This window comes from Salvelinus sp. IW2-2015, linkage group LG15 (assembly GCF_002910315.2).
Source record: "Salvelinus sp. IW2-2015 linkage group LG15, ASM291031v2, whole genome shotgun sequence".
In the NCBI taxonomy this organism is placed as follows: Eukaryota; Metazoa; Chordata; class Actinopteri; order Salmoniformes; family Salmonidae; genus Salvelinus; species Salvelinus sp. IW2-2015.
Genome location: NC_036855.1, coordinates 25,261,371 through 25,286,707, shown reverse-complemented (window position 1 = coordinate 25,286,707; position 25,337 = coordinate 25,261,371). Strand labels below are relative to the sequence as shown.

The 25,337-nt window shown below is 41.5% G+C and overlaps 1 protein-coding gene across 1 annotated transcript in view; it reads right to left on the bottom strand.

Annotated features, from left to right (window-relative positions):
- Positions 1 to 25,337, bottom strand: part of LOC111974677 (sialate:O-sulfotransferase 2-like) — an 88,648-nt gene that overhangs the window by 23,356 nt on the left and 39,955 nt on the right. The window contains exons 2-3 of the mRNA XM_024002593.2: positions 17,480 to 18,388; positions 12,303 to 12,417 (exon numbers count right to left, since the gene is read on the bottom strand). Of these exons, the coding sequence (XP_023858361.1) occupies positions 12,303 to 12,417; positions 17,480 to 17,867 (503 nt within the window). The 5' untranslated portion in view covers positions 17,868 to 18,388. The remainder of the gene's footprint in view (positions 1 to 12,302; positions 12,418 to 17,479; positions 18,389 to 25,337) is intronic.

Below are 25,337 nucleotides of genomic sequence, written 5' to 3'. Positions count from 1 at the left end.
GAAAACTGTCCACTTAGGAAGCAACACTGATTGACAATAAATTTCACATGCTGTTGTGCAAATGGAATAGACAAATGGTGGAAATTATAGGCAATTAGCCAGACACCCCCAATAAAGGAGTGATTCGCAGGTGGTGACCACAGACACTTCTTAGTTCCTATGCTTCCTGGCTGATGTTTTGGTCACTTTTGAATGCTGGCGGTGCTCTCACTCTAGTGGTAGCACGAGACAGAGTCTGCAACCCACACAAGTGGCTCAGGTACTGCAGCTCATCCAGGATGGCACATCAATGCGAGCTGTGGCAAGAAGGTTTGCTGTGTCTGTCAGCGTAGTGTCCAGAGCATGGAGGCGCTACCAGGAGACAGGCCAGTACATCAGGAGACGTGGAGGAGGCCGTAGAAGGGCAACAGGACAGTTTGATTTCACAGAAGTGTGATTGACTTGGAGTTACATTGTGTTGTTTAAGTGTTCCCTTTATTTTTTTTGAGCAGTGTATATTAAATCACTATGGAAACTAACCACTCTGCGTATTGGTCCGATCCTTCTCGCCTCTCCTCGTCCGAGGACTGTAGTGGAGAAGGTGGAAAGTTTTAAGTTCCTCGGCGTATACATCACGGACAAACTGAATTAGTTCACCCACACAGACAGCGTGGTGAAGAAGGCGCAACACCGCCTCTTCAACCTCAGGAGTCTGAAGAAATTCGGCTTGTCACCAAAAACACTCACAAACTTTTACAGATGCACAATCAAGAGCATCCTGTCGGGCTGTATCACCGCCTGTTACAGCAACTGCTCCGCCCACAACCGTACGGCTCTCCAGAGGGTAGTGAGGTCTGCACAACGCAACACGGGGGGCAAACTACACTCTATACTCCTCTCTAAACTGGTCATCTCTGTATACCCATCGCAAGGGTATACCCATCGCAAGTTTTATTTTTTAAACCCTCATAGGCCTCACTCCCCCCTATCTGAGATACCTACTGCAGCCCTCATCCTCCACATACAACACCCGTTCTGCCAGTCACATTCTTTTAAAGGTCCCCAAAGCACTCACATCCCTGGGTCGCTCCTCTTTTCAGTTCGCTGCAGCTAGCGACTGGAACAATCTGCAAAAAACACTCAAACTGGACCGTTTTATCCACATCTCTTCATGCAAAGACTCAATCATGGACACTCTTACTGACTGTTGTGACTGCTTTGTGTGATGTATTGCTATCTCTACCCTCTTGCCCTTTGTGCTGTTGTCTGTGCCCAATAATGTTTGTACCATGTTTTGTGCTGCTACCATGTTGTGCTGCTGCCATGTTGTGTTGCTACCATGTTGTTGTCATGTTGTGTTACTACCATGCTGTGTTTTCATGTGTTGCTGCCATGCTATGTTGTTGTCTTAGGTCTCTCTTTATGTAGTGATGTGTGTTTTATCCTATATTTTTGTCCTATATTTTTTTTTTTTTTTAATCCCCCGTCCCCACAGGAGGCCTTTTGCCTTTTGGAAGGCCATCGTTGTAAATAAGAAGTTTTTCTTAGCTGACTTGCCTAGTTAAATAAAGGTATAATAAAAAAATAAAAAAATAAAACTTTCAGATCACGCCTTTGTCCGCCTTCACTTTGACCTCTGTAAAAACATCCCGAGGTCAAAGACCTGGAAATTCAACACCTCCATGTTATGAAACAAAGCATTCCATTCATTGGTCACTAAATGGATAGACAACTACTGTACTCACAAGACAAGAAAGACTCTCCTGTTTCTCCGGCCACAATGTGGGATGCTGCCAAAGCCACATTAAGAGGTCATCTAATTGCATATGTTTCCTCTTAGAAAAAGCAATGGAAGCACACAGGTTAGATCTTGAGAGGGAGCTGGATAGTTGCGAAAAAGTACATAAACAATCCCCAGACAGTGCCACCTGGAGTCAACCTAAAACAGCCAAAGTCAACCTAACAGTGTTGCTCGTCCTTCCGGCCCATAAGCTTGCTGGATTTCGACTACAACATAATTACCAAATTGCTCGCCAAAGACTAAACACTCCTCTTTCCAAAATAACAAAAACGTACCAAACTAGATTTACTAGAGACAGGTACTCTTCTGATTACTTTCGCCGTCTTTTTGATATTATAGATCAAGTAAACGCACAGAAGACCCCTGTCCTGCTGGCTTCACTGGATGCTGAGAAGGCGTTCAACAGGATGGAGTGGAGCTTTCTGTTCTCAGTCTTAGAAAAGTTCAATATGGACCCAAACTTTATTAAATGGATGCTCGCTGTCCCCTCTGCTCTACTTATTGGGGGCAGAGCCTTTGGTGGAGTTGATAAGGAGCAATCCAAGTATTATGGGTGTTTATGCAGGCGGCCTTCAGTACAAGATTTCACTCCACGCGGAAGATGTCTTGCTCTACATATTCCACATCCTGAGAAATTAAGAGGACAAGTACATCAGAGTGTCTAGTTTGAGAAACAGACGCCTCCCAAGTCCTCAACTGGCAGCTTCATTAAATAGTACCTGCAAAACACCAGTCTCAACGTCAACAGTGAAGAGGCGACTGTTGTTCTGATTCTTTAATCAGGACAACCGTTTTCAGCTGTGCTAACATAATTGCAAAATGGTTTTCTAATGATCAATTAGCCTTTTAAAATGATRAACTTGGATTAGCTAACACAAAGTGCCATTGGAACACAGGTGTGATGGTTGCTGGTAATGGGCCTCTGTACGCCTATGTAGATATTCCATAAAACATCTGCCGCTTCCAGCTACAACAGTTATTTACATTTACATTAACAATGTCTACACTGTATTTCTGATCAACTTGATGTTATTTTAATGGACAAAAAACGTGCTTTCTTTTAAAAAACCAGGGCATTTCGAAGTGAAGACAAAACTTTGAATGGTAGTGTAATGTATATGCATGTGTTTTGGAGTTGTAGAGAGATTTTTGCAATCTATACATACTGTACTGTACTTCTGCACACAAAATATTAGATGTACAGTTTGATATGACCCTGTGTCTCTATCTTCAGAATGCTCAGCAGGAATTTTTTCTTGATCCAGACATAGAAAAGGTGTTTAAGACTATCACATACTTTGCTAAAAAATGTATTATCTACTGTGAGCTTCTAATTCCTCTCCTACATTTAAAATGTGGATTGACCAGACTGTTGACTTTCTTCCTCTTTAAAAGCTCACTTATGACCTCTGCAAGAGACAGCCCAGGTCTAATGGACTCTGGTCTCCACTATTCAACTATATTTCAAACTGGACAGAGTGAATGGGGTGATTAAGGAAAGCGCGTACCCACTAACTAGCTAGCCATTTCACATCTGTTACACTCACCCCCCTTTCAACCTCCTCCTTTTCCGTAGCAACCAGTGATCCGGGTCATCAGCAATCAAAAATGTAACAGTATAACTTCAAACGTCCCCCTCGCCCCGACACGGGCGCGAACCAGGGACCTTCTGCACACATCAACAACTGACACCACCGAAGCGTCGTTACCCATCGCTCCACAAAAGCCGCAGCCCTTGCAGAGCAAGGGGAACCACTACTTCTAGGTTCAGAGCAAGTGACTTAACTGATTGGAACGCTATAGCGCGTACCCGCTAACTAGCTAGCCATTTCACATCCGTTACACTTGTTGTCTCAGGAAAAGCTGAAAATAGCTAACTGTTAGGGATTTTATGAATAATGACTAAATGATCTATACATTTAACGTAGAACTATAACTAAAACTACCCTGTCATTGTATGATTGTATGAAATGTATTAGAATCATACCTCTATAAATCTGATGTGTGTAGTTTAGTCAGAATTAGGACAAGGACTTTTTGTTCCTTTTTAGTATGAAAGCAGGGTGCAAGTGTGAGACAATGTATGAGATAAGAGGTGATATCGACAGACAAGCTCTACTACTGTGTTCCTCACAGGACATTGTTCCCCACCAGGGAGGGGAGAGACCTTGGGCTTGTAGTAGATTGTATACAGGTGGCAGACAATGTATGACAGGAAGACTTGTGACCTATATTGTCATTGTTTCTGAGAGGAGGAGGGACATTTATGACGAGATGTGAGGTATATAGACCAATGTACAGGAAATGATAGGCAGAACGTTCCCGTAAATAAACTTTGACTTTTGTAGACTGGGCCGCTGTCTGTTTTTATTCTATCAGTATCCTCAAATCCTGATATAGCAGACTGAGTAATTTAATTTAATTGGTTAAAGAACATGAGAACTTAATTCTCCTAACACTAACATGATCACAGATAGTGTTGCTGCAAATGTGTATTTTTTTTTTTTAAGTAAAAAATATTTATGTCTGCCACATTGTGGAATGTGTTTTGTTTGTTGATTGAAAAAAAAGAAAACTTAACCTTTTGTCAATAGGGGGAGCTGTTAGCACTATTTTTTTTTTTTACATTTCCAAATTAAACTGCCTCGTACTCAATTCTTGCTCGTACAATATGCATATTATTATTACTATTGGATAGAAAACAATCTCTAGTTTCTAAAACCGTTGAATTATGTCTGTGGGTGAACCAGAACTCTTTCTACAGCGAAGTCATGACAGGACATGCGAAGGTCTGAAAAATAGTCTCTGATCTCGGATCAGTTTAAAACTCTGTGTGTCCCTATGGATCGAAATGAACTGCACCCGCCTTCCCCTGGATGTCAGTAACCAATGAGAAGTGGAATGGTGTCTCTACGTGTTTCTCAGAGTTTTATAAGGCAATGGAGTGAGATGTCCCTTCTTTTCGACGCTCGCCAAGGCGCAAGAGAGGACATCAGAATGGCATGCTCAAAAGCTCTCGTTATTGACCAAAGATATATCCGTCTGTGATTTAATTCGATATAGGTGTTAGAAACATTATAACGAGTTATTTGAAACCGATTTATATCAGTTTATGCGAGTATATTGCTATTTTTCGGAATTTCCTTAGTATCTCGTTTGAGGATTTGGACATGTGTGTGCCGTGTAGCTATCGTTAGCTGCTAGTTCCGAAGTTGAAGAGGTCGTTTTACAACAAAGCAACGATTCTTTTGGACAAAGGACACATTGCCCAAGATACTGATGGAAGCTCGTCCAAAAGTAAGAGCTTTTTATGATTTTATTCCGTATTTATGTGGAAAAATGTAAAACGCAGTTGTCGGCCATTTTTTGAGGCACTAATCTGGCTGTAACTCACAATGTATGTCTAGTAACGTAAATTTAAAAAATCTTTCAGCGGTTGCATTAATAACCAATGCATCTTTCATTAGCTGTCACCCTGTATTTTTTTTAGTCAATCTAATCGATAAATAATCGTAACTTAGGTGCCTTCCAAGATGGCGCCAGCCAGAATGCATGCATGTTTTGACAGATTACATTGCATAACCACGATTTGTGATGCTAAATATGCACATTTTCGAACAAACTCTATATGCATTGTGTAATATGATGTTACAGGACTGTCATCTGAAGAATTCTGAGAAGGTTAGTGAAAAAATTAATATATTTTCGTTGGCGATAACGTTATCGCCCCTTTTGCCTTGATCAATGCTGGGGTGATGTTAGCTCATGTGGTATGCTAATATAACGATATATTGTGTTTTCGCTGTAAACACTAAGAAAATCTGAAATATTGTCTGGATTCACAAGATCTGTGTCTTTCAATTGCTGTAGGCTGTGTATTTTTCAGAAATGTTTTAGGATGAGTATTTTGGTAATTGACGTCGGTCTCTGTAATTTTTCCGGCTGCTTCCAACGCTATTTCAGATTGCAGCTGCAATGTAGAACTGTGATTATACCTGAAATATGCACATTTTTCTAAAAAAACATATGCTATACCATAAATATGTTATCAGACTGTCATCTTATGAAGTTGTTTCTTGGTTAGTGGCTATATATATTTTATTTAGTCGAATTAGTGATAGCTACTGATGCAGGAAAAAATGGTGGAGAAAAAAAGTGGTGTCTTTTGCTATCGTGGTTAGCTAATAGATTTACATATTGTGTCTTCCCTGTAAAACACTTAGAAAATCTGAAAATATTGTCTGGATTCACAGGATCTGTGTCTTTCAATTGCTGTAGGTGTGTATTTCAGAAATTGTTTAGGATGAGTATTTGGTAATTGACGTCGGTCTCTGTAATTATTCCGGCTGCTTCCAACGCTATTTAGATTGCAGCTGCAATGTAGAACTGTGATTTATACCTGAAAAATGCACATTTTTCTAAAAAAACATATGCTATACCATAAATATGTTATCAGACTGTCATCTTATGAAGTTGTTTCTTGGTTAGTGGCTATATATATCTTTATTTAGTCGAATTAGTGATAGCTACTGATGGAGTAAAAAACTGGTGGAGTAAAAAAAGTGGTGTCTTTTGCTAACGTTTGGTAGCTAATAGATTTACATATTGTGTCTTCCCTGTAAAACATTTWAAAAATCAGAAATGATGGCTGGATTCACAAGATCTGTATCTTTCATCTGGTGTCTTGGACTTGTGATTTAATGATATTTAGATGCTWGTATTTACTTGTGACGCTATGCTAGGCTATGCTAGTCAGCTTTTTTACTGTGGGGGGTGCTCCCGGATCCGGGATGAGTACCAAGTAAAAGTTAATAAAACTATATCATCAATAATAACAGAGAGGCTCTGTCTCACACAATAATATTCTGCATTGGTTGCAACATGATAAGAAATAAAAATGTCCCTACAGCAGCAATACTCTCAAGGCTTCTAGTACTGCCTGACAATCTGTAAGGATCTTGTCTCACCAACTGCAGTCTGCAATGTCTGACCAGAGGTAAGTAGTCTTGTATTTCAGAACTCGATTATGCATGCAGTAGCAAGACGCACGTCAGCCTCTCTCTCAGCAGCTCTCTCTCAGCAGCTCTCTCTCAGCAGCTCTCTCTCAGCAGCTCTCTCTGCAATCAGTCCAGTAATACGGTGATTGACTCATAGACAGTCAGCTGGGTAACTAGCAGTAACCTCACTCGCCCTCTTCAAGATGAAGAGAGCCCTCTGGGTGGACAAGGGTGGGACCAGAGAGAGATTGCATGCATTAATACTGCACCAAGACACCAGAGCTTTTTAAAGAAATACATTTTCCAGGGTGATGCTGATAACGAAGTCCATGCAGAGTACAATATTCTGGAAGGCTCTATCCATCAAACACACATGGCCTGTATACTCCTTGGGGTACAGTAACCTGGCAGTGGCACATGAGAGATGCATACTTGATTCCTCTGAGCTCTTTAGAATGCCAATAGATAGCCAACACTACACAGCCTTTACACAAAAAATGCTGGGTTTGTTAGGATGACCCAACTGCTGGGTTGCAGACATTGGGTAACTTAATTTGGTTGTTTTAATTTAAATCAGCAAAGTTGGGTTGTGGATGCTGGAGTATTGTTACTGAGATATTGAGATATGGCCCAGCGGGTTAGATCAGAAGACCGGAGGCGTGGCTTAGTAGGGGCGTGGCTTTCAGATAGTTATTTTTGGCCATCAGTGAGAGTAAATGTAATTCTGGATAATCTGTTCTATTGTATTGTTATCACATGTTAAGGTTGAACACTGAAACGTTTGTAGCTTTAATGAAGCTTACACACGTGTATGAGTTCCTCAAGAGCCTATGCATTTCCCAGTGTTGGGATAGTTACCACTTTGTTACAATATGTAAAAAAACAATGTTATATTGGAATATGTCATGTGAAAAAATATTTAAGAAAAACAAAAATTTGCACTGTACAAACTTAACATGATGACATATACGCTCACTGGTGGCCAAAAATAACTATATAAAAGCCACGGACCCTGATAGTACATGACTCCTGAAAATAACCTATGGATTACATAAAAAAGACCCAGCTGCTCGGTCAACCCAGCATGAAAATGAATACAAATCCAATTTATGGTTAAATTAATAACCCATGTTTGGGTAATACACACAACACACTATGTTGGGTTATTCACGGGGGGTGCTGAAAAAATATTTTTGCCTGTGTTGCAAACACTTTAGCGGTTCGCTAATAAAGCACTATTAAAGGCCCAGTGCATTAATTTTGTGTGAGGAGAAAAATATATATTTTTGGTATACAGTAATACCCTGAACAAAAACATAAATGCAACATGCAAAGTGTTGGTCCCTTGTTTCATGAGCTAAAATAAAAGATCACAGAAATGTTCCAAATGCACACAAAGCTTATTTATCTCAGATTTTGTTAACAAATTTGTTTACATCCCTGTTGTCATGACATTGCTCTGTTCTCTCTCTACTCTACAGATTGGACTCTTGGAAAGCCCTTTGTTAACATAGAGAGAGTCTGGTAACATCAAAAGGTTGGGAACGGAACCATATTTCAGTAATCCAACCAGATGAAAATATTCGTTGGTACTTAAAGAGTATGATGTCAGATCAGTTGTCGTCGGAGACATTATTACTGATGATAGGACGACATAAACTGTATCTTGGAAAGTCAGATTCACATGGAATTGTTGTGCAATTTAAATGTTTAAATATGAAACTATTTGTGAAAAGATTCAATGTAATTCTAGCTTCTAAATGAGAGAATTGTTTTCATAAGTGAACTATGCTCACTCAGTGTCCCCGCCCAAGTGAACAGGCATTGGTTGTGAACTATGAAACACACCCTTCTGTCACGCCCTGACCATAGATTGCTTTGTATATTTCTATGTTTTGTTTGGTCAGGGTGTGATGTGGGTGGGCATTCTATGTTGTATGTCTAGGTTGTCTATTTCTGTGTTTGGCCTAGTATGGTTCCCAATCAGAGGCAGGTGTCAGTCGTTGTCTCTGATTGGGAGCCATATTTAGGTAGCCTGTTTTTCTTTGTGTTTTGTGGGTGGTTGTATCCTGTGTTAGTGTTTTCACCATATGGGACTGTTTCGGGTTGTTTGTACTTTTGTTATTTTCGTTCAGTGTTCGTTTTGATATATTAAATATATCATTATGGACACTTACCACGCTGCGCATTGGTCATCCTCTTCTCATTCCAACAACGAGCGTTACACCTTCTCTCCCCCACTACAAAACCCCATTGACGAAAGTCAACCTAGTGTTCCCGATGATGTGAGGACTGCTGTCCATACATTTAAAAGGGCTAATATCAACTACAGAACTAAGCCAACCTCAGCATTAGCTCTGGTTGCGAATGGTTGAACGACTACAACCTAACGAAATTAACATTGTGTTCCCGATGACGTGAGGACAGCTGTCCATACGTTTAAAAGGGCTAATTTCAACGTGGAGGTGACGATTGACACACTGGAAGCATGACCTTCAACTATACCAGCCAGAATATAGCATGAGCTTATAGTATGGCAACTTGGTTTGAACTTTGAACTCTTATTCACTAAAGAAGTGATACATCCTAGATGTCGAGTTATCAGCAGCAGCTGTAAACGTGGGCTAGGAAAGGACAGACAATCTCTTCAGAAAGACAGGGTACTGCAACGTATACGTTCTACCACACGACGACGGTACTACAACTTATCCGTTCTACCACAAGACATTTTCTTCAAAGTACAAGGGAGATCTCTGCTGGGCAACCCAGCCTTCCATCTTCGACCAATCTATCGAAGCGCAGATCAGAGTAAATATTTCTTGCATTTTCCATTTCCAAATGGGCGGTTATTTAGAATGCATAAGATTCTGTATTTACGATAGCATAGCTTCATAAGGTCCAATAGAGACCCAATCATTTTGTTCCTCAGTCTTCCCGCGCTTTCATTCAAACCCAACCCCCTTTCTTTGTGTAACCAGCTGTCATATCGGTTCAGTCCACTAGGGACGTTTTCTTGTAAGACATAATTAGTAATCAATGTATGATCCATCCTGTGTACAATATATGTAATTATGTGTGATTATTTAGCTATTTAGTAAATAAATAGTTAAACCAAATTTTGTATTGCTGATTCAACTGGTTAGCCAGGGTTTGTGAAGATAACCAAGAATTTTACGACGTTCAGATGAGACTGAATAAGGTGACGATTGATAATTGACTGGTATTGATATAAAAGATTACCAGGTCTTTAAGAGTTTATTCGGAAGACAACAGCTCTATAAATCTTCTTCCTTGGTGCCCTGACTTCCTAGTTAATTACATGTACATGATTAGTTTAATCAGGTAATATTAATTACAGAGAATTGATTTGATAAAATAGCATGTCATATATCACTTAATCCATAGTAAAGACACAACACTGTTAGTGAGCGTTTCTCCTTTGCCAAGATATTCCATCCACCTGACAGGTGTGGCATATCAAGGAGCTGATTAAACAACATGATCATTACACATGTGCACCTTATGCTGGGGATAATAAAAGGCCACTCTAAAATGTGCAGTTTTGTCACACAAAACAATTTGGAATTTGGCAATACGTCCAACTGGCCTCCCAAACGCAGACCATGTGTAACCATGCACGTGTAACCATGCCAGCCCAGGACCTCCACATCTGGCATCTTCACCTGTGGGATCGTCTGAGACCAGCGCAACCGAAGAATTTCTGCACAAACTGTCAGAAACCATCTTAGGGAAGCTCATCTGCGTGCTCGTCGTCCTCACCAGGGTCTTGCCCTGACTGTAGTTGGGCGTCGTAACCAACTTCAGTGGGCAAATGCTCACCTTCGATGGGCATTGGCACGCTGGAGAAGTGTGGTCTTCACGGATTAATCCCGGTTTCAATTGTATCGGGCAGATCGCAGTCAGCGTGTATGGTGTCGTGTGGGCAAGTGGTTTGCTGATGTCAACATTGTGAACAGAGTGCCCCATGGTGAAGGTGGAGTTATGGTAGGAGCTGGCATAAGCTACGGCCAACGAACGCAATTACATTTTATTGATGGCAATTTGAATGCACAGAGATACCAAGGTGAGATCCTAAGGTCCATTGTTGTGCCATTCATCCACCGCCATCACCTTATGTTTCAGCATAATAATGCACGGCCCCATGTCGCAAGGATCTGTACACAATTCCTGGAACTGAAAATGTCCCAGTTCTTCCATGGCCTGCATACTCACCAGACATGTCACCAACTGAGCATGTTTGGGATGCTCTGGATTGTATAACAGCATGTTCCAGTTCCCACCAATAACTAGCAACTTCGCACTGCCATTGAAGAGGAGTGGGACAACATTCCACAGGCCACAATCAACAGCCTGATCAACTGTATGCGAAGAATATGTGTCACACGACAGGAATTGTGGTCACACCAGAGACCGACTGGTTTTCTGACCCACGCCCCTACCTTTCTTTTTAAGCTATCTGTGACCAAAAGATGCATATCTGTATTCCGAGTCATGTGAAATCCATAGGTTAGGGCCTAATGAATTTATTTCAATTGACTGATTTCCTCATATGAACTGTAACTCAGTAAAATCTTTGAAATTGTTACATGTTGTGTTTATATATTTTTTCAGTGTAAATAATATATATATTTTAATTCCGATTTTTCAGGGGGTGCCGCAGCACCCTTAGCACCTCTACTTCCCACAGCTATGGATTTGTCTGCATATGAGCATCCTGCTCTGGGAGGGGTTGGAGTACAGAGAAAGAGAGAGGAGCAGAAGAGGAAGATGAAAACATGCTCTCTACTTCTCCTCTCTCTCTTCTCTCGTTGTCCTCCTCTCGTTGTCCTCCTCTCTTTCTCTAGTAATGGAATGCATTGGGCTGAGCCATTGGGAGAAAGAGAGGGACAGTAGAAGGCAAGGTGGACCGGGAGAAATAGATGATTTGAAGAAGAGATCATAAGAGGACAGAGGTAGGCAAAGAGAGAGAGAAATAGAGAAAGAAAGAGAGTGAGAAAGAGAGAATGAGAGAAAGAGAGAGAGAAATAGAGAAAGGGAGAAAGAAAGAGAGAGAGAAAGAGAGGGAGAGAGAGAGAGGGAGAAATAATGTGAAAAAAGTATAGAGACTACAGGGATAGAGAGCTAATGTGAAGGAGAGGAAGAGAGAGAGGGAGAGGGTGAGAGAGTATGATAGCTGGCACAAGGCCCTATATCCATTAGACAGGACTCATTTCATTCTGCCAGACATGTTAATCTACACTGATCAGGTACACAACCTTTACTCCTCACTCCCACCCTGTGACTGTGTGTGTTTGTATATGTGTATATGCGTGCCTGCGTGAGTATGTGTGTTTGTAACATAAGCATTTTATATCCTGTCATTCCTCAGCCAAACAGTTACAGTAGTAACCACCAATGAATTTAGAAGTAGCAAGGACAGTAAGCACACCAGAGGACATTTGATTGCTTGTTATGTCTTTGTACTGAATCGTCGTGTTTGTGAGTTTTTATATTCCCAGGCCTACCTTTCAGCACAGTTGTCCTGGCAACGGAAGACCGTCATTTTCTTGTAGTCAAAAAAGGACACTCCCCTAAGTGCTCTTTTCGCTGTGTCGTCGATATAGCAGCCGATGTACTTCGCTGTAAGAGAAAAAAGATAACATTTCTCATAATAAATAAAATATGCACAATTCAAGCAGACCAATGAATATTATAGGAGACAAGGGAGAGAGGCAATAATACCGTTTTGGATAGCACATGTTTTGTTTAGCATGGAATTCCATAGTTTATGTGAGTAAAACATGCACATTTAGTACATTTCCAAAGGTAATTGTTATTATTACAGCCATGGTCAATTCTGTAGAGACATTCTGTAAATCAGTAAAACAACTTTCAAGTAAAATCCCAAATCATCAATTTGATCCATACAGTGAAGACATATTGAAGGGCAATGTTGCTGCTCAAGGAATCAACACCAGACTAGCATGTTGATTTATTTATAAAGACACACAACTCCTTCTAGTGGCCTGCTACTGCAATGGCACTCAGTACACTTCCTCCCTGACTTATTTGAAGTGAGTAAGGAGGGAGGGAGGGATGGCTGGTTATGTCCTTCTGCAGTGGGACTGGTTCATCCTTCCACACTTCCTTCCTGCTCTGTCTGTGAGGTAGCATGCTGGATAGACCAATCCAAAACCCACACCATCTGTCCCCTGGGGGCGTTGAACAATGCACATCCTAACCCACCACATTACTGTAATTGTAATGGTCTAAAAGCCAGTAGAGCGGCAGCATGTGGTGCTCTGTAAGGACCTTGCAGTAATCTTCCTCCCAGACATAGCAGCAGAGTGGACTGATCACTAATCTGCTTTATGATAAAGGGAAGCAGTGATTTAGCTCAACTGAACTGCACTTCAAATGGGGCTGCCCTTCCACCTTCCGTTTTTGTGCTGAGTTTATCAAATTAAATAATCCGATCAGCAGCCATACAAGGAAGCAGAGATACTATATCTATCTGCAAGTTGTGATGTAAGCACAGTCATGTGGCAAGAAGATTAGCAACAGACACAAATGTGAATTCTATACTGTACAAACAAATACTGTGTGTACACAGATGTATGGCAGGAGTGTAGGGAGTGTAGGGACACCACTCATCCACCTGTATAGAGTTTTATTCAGGGCTGTGATGATAGTTACAGTAGGCATCTCTCTAATTCAGAAGATCTGGTGCTGACAGGTGATGGATAGTGGTTCCATTTCAAACAGCTTTGTTTTTTACTCTCGATTTCCCAAACAAATAACAGACATGTCAGAAACAATGTGCCTCTCTGAGTTTGTCACCATAGTATGAGCTTATTGTCTCCCCTCTCGTATCATGTTATTATCGTATCATATAATCTTATTATATACTATACAGTAATGTTCTCGCCTCATGAGGGATGTCAACAGATAAAATGAATCTGTACTGGATAACAACGATACCCTTGCTGGATTACTCCTTGAAACAGGGTAGATGAGGTGGTTGGATACAGGGGAAGACAGTATTTGGTTAATGTTTCTTTCAGACAGTGTGTGTGCTTGCGTGCGTGTGCTTGCATGTGCACACGTGTGCGTACCCTTGTGTGAATGGTGGGGAGCGGGTTGGGTGTGGCTGCTCTTGACGAGAACATGACAGGGGCCTGGAATGTGATGAGGTGGCGGTGGGGGTGGTGGAGTACTGTGGCACATAGGAGTTGTGGATGAAGTGGAGCATCGTCGCTTTGAAAGCACTAATTACTCTTTCAGCTAGCGCTCTGCTGTGGTCCTGTGGGGGTTACCACTTCACAGAGAAAGAACAGAGGGAGAGGAAGACAGGAAGAGAGAGAGAGAGAGAGAGAGAGAGAGAGAGAGAGAGAGAGAGAGAGAGAGAGAGAGAGAGAGAGGAGAGAGAGAGAGAGAGAGAGAGAGAGAGAGAGAGAGAGAGAGAGAGAGAGAGAGAGAGAGAGAGAGAGAGAGAGAGCAAGGACCTCCTAGACAGAGAGGACATACTACATGGAGACAAACTGAGGTCCTCTCGTATGATCTGATAATCCGTAGCAATAATACATGTACTATATAAAGCCTGTTTGTGTTTCTCTCAATCAGAAAGATGGAAAACAATCATGTACCATATGAATACCACATGAATGTAACAAAAACAATCCCTGTGCAAATCAATTCCACTCAGGAACTGCCTGTGCTTGTAATACCTATTTCTCTAATTCAAAGGCTTACTATATGTAGGTATCCTTGTACTACGAAGGTAATAACCCTAGAGATTCTATCTCTATTATTATACTGCTGTCATCTGGTACAAATCCTACTATATACTTTAAAGTCCAGTATGGAGAGTGTAAAGATCATTGAAAAGGATAACATGATTTGGGCGGTGCACTTCTGGCACTCCCAGTCTGCTACCAGCTGCTCACAGCAGCCAGCTTTGTGGAGTCCCATTCTAAATTAATCTACATCACTTTACAGGAGCTCAATCTAGCTCTTTTTTGGGAAAGGTTAATTGCCATGGACATGCTACATATGGCCCATGAAAATGAGCAGTGCAGGATTTTACCCAAGATTGGAGATCTATGCTTATGAGTGTGAGACTTTCAGAGATAGAGACAATACTTAAATTAGCTTATTTTTTTAAATTATATTTTGTGGTTTGATTCCAAGTCATTTGTCTGTGGCACCTCAATAAATAGGTCATATTTACAATGTCACACCAGATGTTGCTAAGGATAGCTCCATTATGTAGGTGAACATACATAATAAAATATAGGGAAAACCTGCTATCACTGTAAAGCAGTACGTTCTGAATATCCCCCTCAATGGGTGTTGACTGACTGTGGGCAAGGAGGACCAGGGTGGGTGGCATCACTGAGCTAATTGAGCCCCTGGTTCTAGATCTCCCTGGGAGAGAGGTCTTCATCTCCCTGGAGCTACAAGCTCTCACAGTCTTAATCGTCACATTTGTAAGTTATTCCAAACATCACATTTTTAAGTGTTAAAGGTTAAGTTTAGGAATTAACTCCACATTTGTAAGGTTAGGGTTAAGTTTAGACATTAACTCTGAATGGTTAAGGTAAGGGTTAAGGTTTGGGATAGGTTTAAAATAAAAATATCAAAAACAACTTTCTTTCGCTGGATTCAAACATGCATCCTTCAGAATCAGATGTAGGAGCTGAAGCCCATCCACAATGTCCTTGCAAAACCAAAATCTACTTGAAGGTAACAGTGCTCACTGTTGCCCCTAATAGACAGTTTCCACATCATCTCCCAACGTCCTCAGACATGGATGAACGTCAAATACTGACTTGTATTACTGGTGACCTGCCTGTCCTGAAGAGGCATCACCTGGAGGGATAATTACTTGTTAAATATCCAGTCACTTAAATGTTGCAGCACATTTAAATGGCTGCTGTTTTGCCAAGGCCTCCAGCACAATAATACCCACATTAACCTTGAACAACACTCTGATGGGGGAATGTGTATTTGCCTATCCACAAATGCCTGTGTGTCTGTACATGTGGAATACTGTGTATTTCATAATGAACAGTGAACACTCAAGGGGCCATTTAAGTTTGATAGTCACTTAAACGGATAGTGTATTTCTTCAGGCTGTTGCAGTGAAATAATAAATTACTGTATTGTCTATAAACCTGTCATTTTTTACACAACATAAACAACTGGAGCTACAGATGTAGGATCATAATTTGAGCCAGCAACAGGCCATGTGAATGATGTGGATTAAAATTAAAATTAATGGACATTTTTGTAGGGGTTGAAACATTATTCGTAAGGGAAATTCAAGTCTGAAATTTCAAAGTGGAAATGTTAAACTTCAGAAGCCTTTTAAACCTCGAATACACTACAAGTTTTACATTTACTGCATTGCAGGAAAGGTCTCCTGCAACAGGGTGATCAAATTAAGATCATAAATCTGTAAGTCAGAGGTGACTTTATGAGACAATGATTCTTATGTATAAAACCAAGCTGAGGGTGTCTAGTTAAATACACTACAGGACCAGAAGTATGTGGACACCTGATCGTCGAACATCTAATTCCAAAATCATGGGCATAAATATGGAGTTGGTCCCCCGCTTTCTGCTGTAACAGCCTCCACTCTTCTGGGAAGACTTTCCACTAGATGTTGGAACATTGCTGCGGGGACTTGCTTCCATTCAGCCACAATAGTATTAGTGACGTTGGGCGATTAGGCCTGGATCGCAGTCGGCGTTCCAATTCATCCCAAAGGTCTCGATGGGGTTGAGGTCAGGGTTCTGTGCAGGCCAGTCAAGTTCTTCCACACCGATCTCGACAAACCATTTCTGTGTGGACCTCGCTTTGTGCACGGGGGCGTTGTCATGTTGCCACAAAGTTGGAAGCACAGAATGTCATTATATGATGTAGTGTTAAGATTTCCCTTCACTGGCACTAAGGGGCCTAGCCCGAACCATGAAAAACAGCCCCCGACCATAATTTTTCCTCCAGCAGACACACTATGCATTCGGGCAGGTAGTGTTTTCCTGGCATCCGCCAAACTCAGATTAGTCCATCGGACTGCCAAATGGTGAAGCATGATTAATCACTCCAGAGAATCACTCCAGAGAACAGTTTCCACTGTTCCAGAGTCCAATGGGGGCGAGCTTTACACTACTCCAGCCGATGCTTGGCATTGCGCGTGGTGATCTTAGGCTTGTACCTGGCTGCTCGGCCATGGAAACCCATTTCATGAAGCTCCAGGCGAACAGTTCTTGTGCTGACGTTGCTTCCAGAGGCAGTTTGGAACTCGGTAGTGAGTGCTGCAACCGAGGACAGACGATTTTAACGTGCTATGCGCTTCAACACTTGGCGGTCCCGTTCTGTTTCCACTTCACAATAACAACACTTACAGTTGACAGGGGCAGCTCTATTAGGGCAGAAACTTTAAGAAATGACTTGTTGGAAAGGTGGCATCCTATGATGGTGCCATATTGAAGGTCACTGAGCTCTTCAGTAAGGCCATTCTACTGCCAATGTTTGTCTATGGAGATTGCATGGCTGTGTGCTCAATTTTATACACCTGTCAGCAACGGGTGTGTCTGAAATAGCCAAATCCACATACTTTTGTGTATAGAGTATATACCAACCATGTACTGTAGGTACTGTACAACTAGCAATGTCTCAACATAAACTTTTGACTCACCCCGTCCGTCGTCCAGATCTTTGGCGTTGCGTCCCTTGAGGGCGCGGTTCCAGCTGCTGGTGTAGTCTACTCCCCTACCCTCCCAGTTCTTCCCACCAGCCCCTTTCATCCAGGGAGGGCCGTACCTCCGCGGGGTGGGTCTGCGTGTATCTTTCAACACCCTCCCCATCATTCCTACCCCCCGGCCGTCTGAGGAGGCCACCCTGTTCCCTATCCCAGATGCCACCAGGGGGTCCCGGCCCCCATTTCCCCCCGTGGAGCTGTCCCCTACGAAGCCAGAGTGCAGGAACACCAGGCTCCCAGCTGTCAGGTAGAGGAGGATGAAGGAGAAGAAGCGCACAGGTTTCCTGCGAAAGTAGCGTTGGATTTTCAGCAGAGGCCTGGCCATGCTGGCTCCCCCTGCTCAGTCACAACGTCCCAGGGACACCCAACCATAAAGCAGCAGAGCAGGACAACACCCCCCTAAAAGCTACTAAGAGGTTCAATCACACAGGACAGAGAGTCCAAATCCAATTCTGGTTGGGGGGAAATAATTGCCTACCAGGTAAAAAAACACACACAACAAAGGTATCTTGTGCTAAGGAGTGTGTGTGTATGGGATCTCTGCATGAGGTCTGTCCCCATGAAGGGGGGTGTGTGTAGTGCTGGAGAGTGTGTCTCCAGTGTGTGTCTCTCTACATTCCCTCTGAGAAAGCATCAGGAGGGCAGAGAGCTGATGGTGGAGCCATGGCAGGAAAGGTGATTTGCTGAGACTGAAAGACGATCACTGCAGCAGCACTGCTATCGACCTGCGGCTGACGCCTCCACAGCTCCACAGAGGCCCTTTCCACCGCCACGCAGATGGAAGACGCTTTTATTCACTCCAGCCATTTACCGTGACAGTCTGTGAAGGAGGTTGTGGCTCGCCATCTGAAAGTAAAATAAGCCGCATTAAATCAAATCAAAATCAAATTTATTTGTAACATGCTTCATGAACAACATGTGTAGTCTAACAGTGAAATGCTTCCATTCGGGCCCTTCCCAACAATGCAGAGAAAAAACATTGAAATAGAAGAAAAAAATGGAAAAATAATTACACAAAGAATAAATAGAAAAAATGATAACACACGATAACATGGCTATGTACACGGGGTACCAATATCGAGTCAAGGGGTACAAGGTAGTTGAGGTAGATACCGTATGTACATATAGGTAGGGATAAAGTGACTAGGCAACGGAATATATAATAAATAGTAACAGCAGAGTATTTGATGAGTCAAAAGAGATTAGTGCAAAAAGGATCAATGCAGATATTCCGTGTAGCTATTGGTTAACTATTTAACTAACTATTTTACCAGTCTTATAGCTTGGGGGTAGTGCCCACCACACACACCATCTCCCCACCTCCTCGGCAACACTCAACCGTCATGCACCAGCTTGCAAACAAGTGAACTAACACAAATAAACCAACAACCTAACCCAATAAAAGCAGAAGCAGTGGCAAGCAGCACATTAGGGTCAGATATGGCCAAAAGATACATCAAAATGAATCTCACAAATAAATACAAGACCCTATTATTAAGACAAATGCATCAAACTAAAATACAAAATACTTTTGCAAAGCAGAGTATTTACATAAATACACTTGCAAGTACACGGCTTCACTACAACAGCATTCTCAGTAGCTCTAACTAAAAGTGTTTTACTTGCTAGGGCTGTGAAATGTGGTTGTTTATCTACCTCAGTTGAATGCACTGACTGTAAGTCGCTCTGGATAAGAGTGTATACTAAATTACCAAAATAATAAACAATTAGAACGCACACTGGGTAATATTATTGACCTTGTTTCGGGGCGGAGCTCATTAACACAATACCCAGCATGCTTTAATGTTCATTTTTACATTTTCATTTACGCATTGGTAATTTAGAAGACACTCTTATCATACCATAATGCCCTTAGACTTCTGATACCAATGCAAGGTGAAATTCTGAACCGCTTAAATAAAGTTATAAAAAAGTATTTTGTATTTTGAAAATACTAATTACAGGTCTCGAAAGTATCTTGTTACGAAATACATTGGATTGTAGTTAAGGCCGGTGAAATACAAAATTACAAAATGCTCAAAAGTAATTGAAATACATCTTTCTAATACATCTCTGATTAGAGTGGATGAAAAGCTTTGGGCTGTGGTGGTTGTTGCCTTCAGTTCATTCTAAATCCAACTGTGGGTGGTCCTCTCTGTTCCAACCAGCTCTGAGCTCTACAGGCTTCATTATATCTTCTAAATGAGATTGGAATGGAAACACTGGATGGGGAGGGGAAACATAGGAGTTCCACCCCGCAGCAGTCTAGTTAACCTTTTACTGCAGTTGGATAAATCAGGGTCACACAGAGTGTTTCTTGGTAGTATTAAACAAATCTACTTTGAAACAAAAGTATACACCTCACACACATGGCTATGAGCTTAAAAAAAGAAGACACCTATATACCATGTCAGATATAGAGTTGAAATGTATTCAGTTTAGCATTTGCATCCCAATATTACACTTTATATACATCATAGAACACATAGAAATATATGGGCCTAATAGCAAACTCTTTGGTGATCTGTAAACATTTTAAATTACGAGCCTAGTTTATTTCTTACAGAGAAAAAAAGGTTTCTTCCTGGCTAGCCTTGATTGGCTGAGATAATGGAGGGGCTGGTCATGCTGAGAGATGATTCCTGATTGGTCTGCAATGCCACAGACATAATGGGGGTTTCCTGATCAGCAGTCTACCGCAGATTTTTTTTTAAAGATAATAGCAATGGACAACTGCAAACGTGTTGCTACAGCTCTCAACAACATCACTGCCCTGAATTTAACTGTCGCTATTGACAAAGCTCAGTAGGAGAATGTTGTGATGGACTACTCTCTGGAGGACGACAGGGTGACTCGCTCTTGAATCTGACTCTGAAAGTGAATCAGATGACGAGGAAATCGTTGACTTGGGTAAAAACAACATTGTCATTTCTGATGATTTCTGATGACAGTGATGAGGAAGAAACAGAGATCAACAGTGTTGTTGTCGCGGAAGAAGTGGACCAAGTTTTGAACTCAGTGGAATGTCCAGTAGAAGCAGAGCATGAGGAGATGAACAAAACTCTGAAATTCGATTGCAAATAAGGAGAGAGTCGAAAAAAGAACTCAGAAGGCTCTTGTATAAAACAACTCTCACTGCGGTAAATCTTTAAGCAAAGCGCAAACACAGCATCCATGACAGAGACAAACAAAGATGATTCTTGGAATATTGAACACTATCAATGTGAACTGGAGCGACATGACACAACATAACAAGAATGCTGAGCAGACGAAAAGCAAATGATAGAGAACCTTTTACTTAACCATTAGAAACCCAGGCCCAGTTTTCCTTGCATAAAAACATCAGTAGTGATAGGACTGCTCAAGGAGACCCCAAATAACATATTTCTGAAGAAAAAAAACACAAAAATGTTGGTTTACAAAAAATGCATGCAAATGTATGGTTTGCATCACTTAATGCCCTTTTTTACATATACACAACAAACTTTCAAGTGACTATACTTAGCCAAAAATGTATATTTTTGTTTGAAAATATACTCAAGCATCTCTGGACATCACATGAACTATGCTGAATGAGCATACAAAAAAATACCTCTTCAGCAAATGTGTAAAACCTTCTGGAAATTGTCTATAAGTTGGAATAACAAGTTAGCACATTTCAAATAAGCATTACTTTCCCATGTTTCACCCAACTGCAATGTATCATATACTATGTTGAAGCTCTGAGTCTGTACTTTTGTAAAATGTACAAAAAAGCCAATATCGATTTGATGGAATAGGAAAAACTCTGTCACTCTTTCAGAGCACCACCTTAGTGGGTGGTGAAAAAAGAGTGTCCCTATCTGTTCTCTGAGTCACGCTATGGCCATTATAAGGCTTGTGTTTACACCCGATGCCTTGTGCGATTAAGGTGTTGAGGTCAGAGCATTCAGAGGGGAGGGGTGGGGGGTAACCTTGACTTAGAGGCAGACCTTCATAAAAGGTACTACAGTACATATAAAGGTACTCAAAGTACTTCCCCTCATGCACTCTTCCTCCTTATTTTCACTTTCTAACCATGGCATGCAGTCACAGACAATTATATCTGCCTAGCATTTTTCTACATACTGGGATTGGCATGTAGGCCAGGGGCAAAAAACTCATGGGCATATTTTGGGGATGGTTGGGGAGAAAGATAAAGGGCACATAACTGGTGGCAGATGGCAGAATGTTACAGTATACACACATGCATACGCACACATGCACACACACGCTTGCAATCGCCCTATTAATTATTTATAAGCACACAATGGAAAAAATGAAATTGAACTACAAACTCCACCTGAGAAGAGCATTTCTAATTTGCAGGTTCAAATGACCGTAATAAGAGTGGATGGAGAGGTCACACAGACAGGTTTTGTATGTAGGGGGGCAGAGAGTGACAGGTGTCCTTACATTCTCTAATTGCCAGTTGGGGTTCTATGACTTGCCGTGAGTTTACAATGTTTATATGAGCTATAAGAGGCCCTTGAAGTGAGAACCTCCTCGAGTATTGTGGTTGGATTGTGTTCATATCTGGCTGGCCACTTCAGAAGGTGGTCAGGGAAAAATGTATCCTCAGTCTGGATGCAATCAGGCTACCAAAAGCACATTTTTGGGATGACGTCATCAGCACTCTGCCCACAAGTCTCCAGAAAACTTGTGTTTTGGAAGTGAGGCACCTTTTTTCATTAAACGTTAGAGGAAATATGTTCCTAGTGTGTGAGAAACGTGTTTACTGGCTTCAAAAAGGCTAGCCAGCTAGCTTATTTACAAAAAATGATTTTTGTTTGGCTAGAGTTATGCTAACCTGTTTGCAACCCCTTTAGCTTTGCTAGCTAACTTGCTGGCTAGCTACAGGGTTTCACTGGCTAGATAGCTACAGTAAATGGCTCCTGCCATCAAGTTGTTCTTGTGTTCTTATCAGATTTATCCTGTTCCACCGTTGGCAGAATGCATACTGGCATTTCAATACATTAAAAAAGGGAATCCAGACACAACATGGACATGGAAGACACATTTAAATGTAGGGGTATACGCATGACGTGTTCGAAATTCCATGATCTCCATGATCAGAATACAAAAGCTGCATGAACTGTCAAGTCTAGACGTGGCATGATTGACCATTAATTCACATTCATATTAAATGAGCCAGCAAATATTTAATCCCAGTGGATTCTGGCCGGAGAAATGTCAGAGTTAATCGTTACTGGGCAGTCGTGCAGCTCAGTGCGTGCTGTGGGCCATGGCTCTGCAGGACACTCCATAAATATACTTCATATCTGCCCTGGGACTTACTGAGCACTAGGCACAGGGCTCTCCTGCAGAGTGGATGCTGTCACCTCACTCATACCCTTTACAGAAAGCCTTTACTGTAAAAAAAAAAATCAGGCAATGTTTTTTATAGCCCAATTCATAGAGTCCCATTTTAACCACATTCTTGCCAGGATAAGCCATTTATATCTCCCGTGCACATGCTGGCAAGTGTGGGAGTAGATGTGGATCGATGTGGGTGGACGTCTATTTGAATAAATCTATTGAATATACACCATTATAAAGGAATCCATTATTAATTTTTCTTCGTCTGAAGAGGAGGTGTAGCAGGGATCGGACCAAAACGTAGCGTGGTAAGTGTCCATGTTTTAATAGAAACAACTGAACATGACACAATACAAAATAACAAAGAGAATCTAACCGAAAACAGTCCCGTGTGGCACAAACACTGACACAGGAAACAAACACCCACAAACCAACAGTGAAAACAGGCTACCTAAATATGGTTCCCAATCAGAGACAATGAATGACAGCTGCCTCTGATTGAGAACCATATCAGGCCAAACTAGAAAACCCAACATAGAAACAGACAACATAGAATATACCCACCCAACTCACGCCCTGACCAACAAAATAAAGACAAAACAAAGTAACTAAGGTCAGAAACGTGACACTAAGAAACATTTTAAGACAAATAAAATGTTTGTTTTTTTAACAAATAGAATGCCATATTTTTGTTTAATTATGTTACTGGTCTGTGCAGCCAAAAGTCTGCAGCATGTGCATGAAATCACAACCTGGTCTCAGAGCATTTCATATTATTCTGTATGTAAATACAAGACACTCCATTTAGTATGATACGTTATTAATTAATTTGTGGATGTCCATCACCCATTTCGTATGATTATAAGTACAAATTGCAAAACGTACAATATGTTACGAATTTGCAAAACGTATAATGTGTTGCGAATTTGTAAAACGTATGATATGTTACGAAAACTAGCTAGGTGGCTAATATTAGCTAGCTGACTAACGTTAGCTAGGCTAGGGGTTAGGGTTAAGGTTATGGTTAGGTTTAGGAGTTAGGTTAAAGGGTTAAGGTTAGGGTTAAGGGAAGAGTTAGCTTACATGCTAAGTAGTTGCAAAGCAGCTAAAAAGTAGTAAGTAGTTGAAAAGTTGCTAATTAGCTAAAATGCTAAAGTTGTCCATGATGAGATTCGAACTAGCAACCTTGCGTTATACGCCCACCGATCCACCCCGACCAACCACCCTACTTACATTATTACCAATCAGGCCTTTATGGTAGAGTGGTCAGATGGAAGCCAGTTCTTATTAAAAGGCACATGACAGCCCGCTTCGAGTTTGCCAAAAGGCACTTAAAGACACTCAGACCATGAGAAACAAGATTCTCTGGTCTGAAGAAACCAAGTTTGAACCTGGCACTATCCCTATGGTGAAGCATGGTGGTGGCAGCATCATGGTGTGGGAGTGTTTTTCAGCGGCAGGAACTGGGAGATTAGTCAGGATCAAGGCAAAGATTAATGGAGCAAAGTACAGAGAGGTCCTTGGTGAAAACCTGCTCCAGAGCGCTCAGGACCTCAGACTGGGGTGAAGGTTCACCTTCCAACAGGACAACTACCCTGCGCACACAGCCAAAACAACACAGGAGTGGCTTCAGCACAAGTCTCTGGATGCCCTTGAGTGGCCCAGCCAGAGCTCAGACTTGAACTCAACCTGAAAGATCTTGAGTGGATCTGCAGAGAAGAATGGGTGAAGCTCCTCAAATACAGGTGTGCCAAGCTTGTATCGTCATACCCAAAAAGACTCGAGGCTGTAATTGCTGCCAAAGGTGCTTCAGCAAAGTACTGAATAAAGGATCTGAATACTTATGTAAATGTCATATTTCATTTTTCTTTTTATATAAATTAGCAAACATGTCTAAAAACCTGCTTTGACATTATGGGGTGTTGTGTGTAGATTGATGAGGGGAAAAAATTATTTAATAAATTTTAAAATAAGGCTGTAACCTAATAAAATGTGCAAAAAGTCAAGGTGTCTGAATACTTTCCGAAGGCACTGTATATCCAGATGAAGCTGCATACCATTATGCGCAATGAAGATGTAGGCATGTTCGAGGTGCTAGAGCATAGTGTGTGCCAATGCACCTCAGCATTACGGCTCCATTTCATACTAAGCTGTAGGCAGAACTTTACGCAATCATGACTAACACCTTGATCACACAGACAGCGTCAACGCGCAAAATGGTATGCAGAATCATCTGGATATGTGTGCAACAAAAGTTCAACATTCCCCTCCTGCTACCATTTCTGTCAAGCTGTTTACGTATACAGTTTGACGCATAATGTTAGATAATCCAATGTATGCACCATATACTATAGAACGCACTGCAACTGCCTCCAACACCATGCTGCAAGGCAAACGTAGCGCTCCATTGGAAATGAATGGACTTCTGGTGTACCAAAATGCAATGACGCTGTCTGTG